This window comes from Merops nubicus, unplaced genomic scaffold (assembly GCF_000691845.1).
Source record: "Merops nubicus isolate BGI_N331 unplaced genomic scaffold, ASM69184v1 scaffold12028, whole genome shotgun sequence".
Classification (NCBI taxonomy): Eukaryota; Metazoa; Chordata; class Aves; order Coraciiformes; family Meropidae; genus Merops; species Merops nubicus.
Window position 1 is genome coordinate 7,024 of NW_008626384.1, and position 6,617 is coordinate 13,640.

Sequence of the window (6,617 nt, forward strand, 5' to 3'; positions counted from 1 at the left end):
CCGCGGGGGGCGGCTAAGGCTGCTGTACCAGGAGGAGTAGCTGCCGGCGCTGCTGGAGGACGAGGGGCTGGGTCGGTAGTAGGGGATGGGGCGTTTGCGGGCACTGGGGAGACACAGAGACAACACAAGGATGAATTTGCTGCCAAAACCTCCAAAAAGCACCGTTCACTCTGCACGACACTCCCCAAAAACGTGACTGTGTGTGTTTAAAAGAAAAAAAGGAAGAGGCCAGGCAGCTGGCAGGTCTTGGGATTCAAACCACCCACCCCCACGGCCCTGGGGAATGTCCTAAGCACCAAGTCTGACTCTGGGCTCTGCTCGATGGTGTTCCGAAGAGCCCTCAGTGTGAAGTACAGAGTCAATATTTGACTCTCCACAGTGTGGGACAGCTACCACAGGAGAGGGTGAAACAAAAAGCCTGTGGGAGGGTGCTCCTGGTACCTGATGGGCGAGTCCCTGCTCTGACTTTATCTCCCTTTTTTCTTCAGCTGTTGTAAATGAGACCATGCACCCCCATCCTCCTTCTCCCTTCAAGCTCTAGGAACTGTGGGTGGTCCTGCTGACCAGGCCCAGGGAAACGAGTCTCCTCCTGGAGAAACCTCTGCTGGCAAGGGCTGGGACCCAAGGCCAGCCCCTGGGGAGTGCCAGCTGAGCCCATCTCCAGAGGTTGGGACAGCATCTCCGTACCTTGTGATGCGCCGAGCTTCCAGGTGGCTGGGAGAGTCTCTCCTGCGCTTCCTCAGGGGCGAGTAGGACCTGCGGCGCCGGGCCCGCTCCCGGCGCGACTCCTCGCTGGACCCGTGCTTGTGCTCTCGCTCACGGTCCCTGGGGAAGGCACAGGGTGGAAGCTGTCACTGCCCGGCCTTTGTGGGGTGAGGTTTTGACGTGGAGGCACAGAGGATGCTCGGCTTCAAAGGGACCACTCTAAGAAAAGTGCTCTGGTGGCATCAGCCCTGTGCACACTCGCTTAGCTGGACCGACTGACACTCATCTGGCTGGGCAGACAGACAGCCGCTAATTGTGTCTCAGGGTTTCAGCAGTATCTCCCGGTGGCCCTGCCTGCCTGAATGCCATGTAGCTGTGCCTGTGGATGCACTTCGTACTTTCCTTTACTAAAAGGGCTCTTGCTGGCTGCTCTGCAGGAGAAGGCTGCCAGCAGCCCCCGTGTGAGCGGGGGTCCGGTGCACCCACGGGGCTGAGCGGCTCAGCACCGCTCGCCAGGAGGAGTGCCCGCGTTGCTATGGGTTTACTCCTTTGTTACATTCCCCTACACGCCAGCACAAGCCCTTCCCCGGAGCGCAGCTGACTTCATCCACCCTGCCCCAGCCATCTGCAGAGCAACGTGTTCCAGGTCAAGGGCCCGATCTTGCACGCAGGAAATGTTCTCCTCACTGGAGTCAGACCCTGGGAATGTAACATTTTAAGAGTAAAATGTTCACAGCAGCAGAGATGTTACTGGGAAGACTTGCCCAAAGGCTTCAGCCTGGAGAAGGCAAGACTCTGCGGGGACCTTAGAACTGCCTTCCAATACCTGAAAGGAACCTCCAGGAAGGCTGGAGAGGGACTTGTCACAAGAGCGCCCAGCGACAGGACAAGGGGTTTAAATGGTTTAAAACTGAAGGAGAGTAGGTTTAGACTAAATCTTAGGAGGTTCTTCAGTACGAGGGTGACCAGACTCGGACTAGATTGCCCAGAGAAGTTGTGGATGCCTGGAGGTGCTTCAGACCAGGTTGGATGAGGCCTTGAGCAGCCTAGTCTAGCTGAGAGGCTTCCCTGCCCATGGCAGAAAGGTTGGATTAAACGATCTCTAGGGTCCTTCCAACCTCAACCATTCTGTGATCTCTAGGGCTGAGCTGTGAGATGTGTTTTCTGTGGGGCATGGAGGGAGCAGAGTTTCCTGGACTGCGTTGCCCTCTGCAAGGCTGTGCAAATGCCGGCACGAAGGTACCTGGCACCTGCCCACGCAGCAGGGGCACTTCCCAGAGCCTGACAATGCTTTGGCAGAGCCGTGACTCTGGAAAGCAGAATGTCTTTCCCCTCTGCCAAGGGCTGCAGACTCCCTGAAGGGTGAAAGCTGTGGGCAGACCCCAGCAGAGCCCGACGCTCTGCCCACCTCTTGCAGCAGCAGCTGGGAGAGGGTCACTCCCCAGGTTTTCCTGTGAGGCATCTCCCATCCATCCGCCCAAAGTCCTGGCAGCCACCACCAAGCCATCTGTGCAGTCCTGGCTGCTTGGTGGTGTCCCCTGACAGGGCTCAGGGCTGGGGAACAGCCTCCTCACCTGCCACATGCTCCAAATGTGAGCTACCATGATGCTTCCTGGCCAAGGACAAACCTCTCTTCCTTCCCAGTGACCTACCCCTGAAAGTGCTTTGTGAGAAATTCCCCTGAGCCCATGCAGAGCAGTCCTTGGCTAGAGGAAATCCACTTTTCCCACAGCAAGTGAAGGGCTTGTCTCTGGGCTCGTCCTTCTGCAACCAGCACCAGCTCTGGGGCAATAAGTGGTGAGAAATTTCTGCTGGCCTGGGGAGCAACATCACACCCTGCCCTACGCCTTACTCTGTGTCCAGGGGACGACTCCTCACCCTGGGCCAGCACGGGAGCTGAGGGAATGATTTGGGGCTGGCAGGAGCCAGCCAGTGTGCTGGAGTCCATGCCAGCAATGGAGGCAGTGGGTACCACGTGAGAAGGCAGCTGTACCTGCTGGGGCTGTAGCGGGAGTAACTGGGGCTCCGACGAGGCCTTGAGCTCCTGCTCCCAGGGCTTTTTTTGCAGGATTTGGAGGAATAGCTGGGGGAACGTGAAGAAGACCTGGAGACAGGCAAGAACCATAGAAGTGTCAGACACTAGAGGCTGTACCAGGCTCCCCTGAATAGGGGCTCATGGTGGGGAAGAGATGCCCCACGTTCCAGGGTCTCAGCTTGGCTCTGGGTGGCCAATTCACCCCAAGCCATCCCTTGGTACCCCAAAACTCTGACAGCTCCTCCTGCAAGGAGCCTGCCAGCCCGTGAGGGTTAGACATTGCCTGGGGTCACCCAGACAGCCATCTGAGCTGGCCTTACCTCCTTCCTGAAGAGCAGGACCTGCTTCGGGAGCCCCTGGGAGAGGCCTTGTGGCGTGAGGAGCGGGAGCGGCTGGAGCCAGGGGAGGACCTGCCCGTGCTGCTGGAGGACTTGCTGCGAGAGCACGGCCTCAGCGGGGAGCTGGGGCTTGGCGACGAGAGGAAGTTCTGCTGCTTCTCCTCTGAACAGCTGAGACACAAGGACAGGCACCCTCTGTGAACATATGTTTGGACGGTCATTGAATCATAGAATCACAGAATCATTAAGGCTGGAAAAGACCTCTGAGATCATCAAGTCCAACTGTCACCCACCACCACCATGACCATTAGACCATGTCCCCACGTGCCACATCTACATGCTCTTTGAACACCTCCAGGGATGGTGACTCCGCCACCTCCCTGGGCATCCTGTTCCAGTGTGTCTCCCCTCTTTCAGTAAAGAAATTCTTCCTAATATCCAATTGAAACCTCCCTGGCACAACTTGAGCCCACTTCCTCTCGTCCTGTTGCTAGTAACCTGGGAGAAGAGACCAAAAGCTGCTGAAGCTGTGGCTGAACTGAGACTGGTCCCTGGCTGAGGGGAGCACCATTGTACAGCCAACAAATGCCCCCTTCATCCCATTCCTCAAGTGGGGATAAAAAAAGAACTCCTGGCTGCCCAGGCTGCTGTTGCAGGAGACCCCTTGTGCATGGGTCCGAGCCCAGGAGCTCCCCCTCCAGGCTGTGGAAGAGGTCTCAGGTGCTGTGAGGGGCAGCTCTTCTGCCTCATGCCTGGCACTCCAGAAGTGTCTGTCTGGCAGAGCATGGGTCAGGCTGGCGAGTGGTGCAAGCCCCGGGGAGGGAGCGAGGTGAGAAGTGCTGGAGCAGGGGAAAGCCAGAGCAGGGCAGGGCAAGGCTCCAGCCTGGCTGTGAGCAGCACGAGTGGGCATGTCCCATTGCCTGTGGACGGGGCTGTGTGAATTGCTCTGCTCCCAGAAGTTCATAACCCTCCTGGGTATGCGCTGGCGTTGGAGCCCAGCAGCCAGGCAGGCTCCCAACAGCCAAGGCCAGCTGCAATCCCAGCTCCACCCATGTGAAGGCAGAGTTATCCCACTGGACTCACGAGGTGAAACAGCCTGAAAATTTTACCCTCTGACTGAAAACCGTGGGCTTGTTCTTCCTGACACAAGTCCCCTGGCTCCCTCCCCAGTCTCTCTCAGTGCTCCCATCCCGGACCACATCCTGGCTCTAACGTTCAGCCTCTATGACCCGAGGGCCTGAGCTGGAAGAGCTCCTGAACACCACTGCCCGAGCGTGGCCTGGAGCACCAGCCACCACGCTCCAGTGCCCTCCACCCCAGCACCCTGTCAAACCCCCAGGAGTGGTTGGCTGGCACTGGGGGTAGTCTGAGTCCTTGCCCTGGTCCCGACGCCCCGTGGCCCTGGCACACAAAGCTGCTGCTGCTGTGTTTTCCTGCAGCCAGTGAGCCCCCTGTGCTCCCCATCTGCAGGAGATGCTGTCACGTCACCCAGGACCAGTCCCGAATGCAGTGGGAAGGGGTGGGCTGGATTTGGCTCATTGGACAGGTCAAGGAAGATCCCATAATGGCTTCAGTGAAAGTGAATCCCACTTCCCTTCCCCACAGGATGCAGATCTGGAGCATTAGCACAGCAACCCTCTGATGTGCCTTTCAGAATTAGCCCAGAAGGACCAGAGACTCTTTTCTTTGACATGGTCATCCCAGCTGAGCACCATGTGCTCAGGACGCAGCTCGACCCAGGGCTCAGGCAATGCCCAGGCCGGGTTTTCATCTTCCTCCTCAAGGCTACAGCGTTGGTCATTGCTGGGTTCTGGACTCCAGACTGGCAAGACCGTGGGTGTGATTTACATCAAACTGCCTCCAAACCACAAAAACCTCCCTGCCAGCTCACCACTGCGACTGGCGAGCAGGCAGGAGATACAGAGCAACAACGTACCAGGTATTTGGCTGCCAGCAGCAGCTACTGGTAATCACTGACCTTCGGTCTTGTCCCTGGGCATCTGGAGACAGATTTTCCAAAGCTGTTCCCTTGGTCTGGGAAAAGCAACTGGTGAAGGAATTTCCTGAATCAGAGCTGTTATCGCTGTTGGCCAGTTTGGGCTTCCCGGACGAGAAGGCATGGCCAAAGCCATCATGGACTAGACTTCTTTTCTCCTGGCTGTCCTTTGACCTGGACGAGCTCGTTTGAGTGGAGGGAGGGGAGGAAGTATCGTTTCCTGAGTCATATTCATGATACTCTCCATTGTGGCTGGCTAGGTTGCCAGGCGGGCTGTCTGTTTTGGTAAAGAGGTCAGCAGAAGACCCTGACTGAGAGATCTGAAAGCAAAAAAGCCATTTGGCATTGTTTGAATGTTTTTTTTTGGTTTTTTTTTTTTTTTTGGGGGGGGTGTTTTTGGTTTTACTTTGCTTTTTTCTTTTTTTTTTAAATAAACCCAGAAATTTTACCATCATGATGCACTGAAACAAAAGGAAAGGAAAGAAATGAAGTAAGAAAGAAAGAACGAAAAAGAAGAAAGAGAAGAAAACAAAGGCACATATCCCTGAAAGAAATTCACAGTAAGAAGAAACTTCTTTTCCCCCTGTTATAATAATGGGAAGACTTAGAGATCATGCAAAGAGTATCAGCATGCGATTCATGTTAAACAAAAGTGTTCAACAAAGTAAACGGGCAAACAAAGAACCAAAATAACTAACTAAAGAAGGTATAACAGAGGACAAAGCCCTTATTTAACCTTAAAAAAGGGGGAGAAAAAAAAAAAGAAATGGGTATTTACATTAAAAAAAATATCTTACATAATCCTTGGAAAGAAAATAAAAATGAAACAAAATCTTAAACGGGTAAATATTTTAAGCTTAATAAAGAGGCTGGATGAATAAAATAAGCAAAGGAAAATCAAATCAAATTAAGGGCTTCTGTATGAAGTAAAAAACGGCAAATAAAGAAGCTTATCACTTGGAAATAAAAAAAAAAGAAAAAGAAAAAATAAAATAGGATGGGGGAAGGGATAAAAGAAAAATCCCTCTGGAAATAAAAGGTATAGAGATACTTCTTTGTGTGCTTTTTTCCCCCTGAAGAAGATACAGCTAATGCGCTCGAGTGACCTCTAAGAAATTCCCTGGTGTCTTGCGGATAGCATCCACTTACCCATCAAGAACTCCTCCTTTAGTAGGTAAGGTGTAAGAAAAAAGGAAGATGAAAAAAACACAACCCCTCTCTTCAATCCACACTGCCAACTGTTCGCTCGCCTCCGCTACGCAAACGCCGCGCCTGCTCTTCGGCTGCTGACTGGGCTCGCTCCTTGGGCCTTTTCCTCCCTCCAGTGAGGCTGCCCAGTCTGCTCCCGGGGGCTGAGCAGCTGCAATTTGCGCTAAATCCCCTGGGCTCTCATGGAAGTGACAAAGGGAGCTCAAGTGGGGGAAGGAATGAAAAAAAATATAGAGGAGGAAAAAAATATCCCCCCCACCCTCGCCGTGCTGTGCTGGAGACCTGCGGGGATGGGGATGGCACGGCCCTGCTCCTGCCAGCCTCTGCTGGGGGG

At 54.2% G+C, this 6,617-nt stretch overlaps 1 protein-coding gene across 1 annotated transcript in view; it reads right to left on the minus strand.

Moving 5' to 3' along the window:
* SRRM4 (serine/arginine repetitive matrix 4) overlaps positions 1-6,617 on the minus strand; it is a gene marked incomplete at both ends in the record, with an annotated part of 25,239 nt that overhangs the window by 1,918 nt on the left and 16,704 nt on the right. Inside the window, 5 exons of the mRNA XM_008945976.1 lie at positions 5-103; positions 688-825; positions 2,699-2,809; positions 3,061-3,273; positions 5,057-5,394. Of these exons, the coding sequence (XP_008944224.1) occupies positions 5-103; positions 688-825; positions 2,699-2,809; positions 3,061-3,273; positions 5,057-5,394 (899 nt within the window). The remainder of the gene's footprint in view (positions 1-4; positions 104-687; positions 826-2,698; positions 2,810-3,060; positions 3,274-5,056; positions 5,395-6,617) is intronic.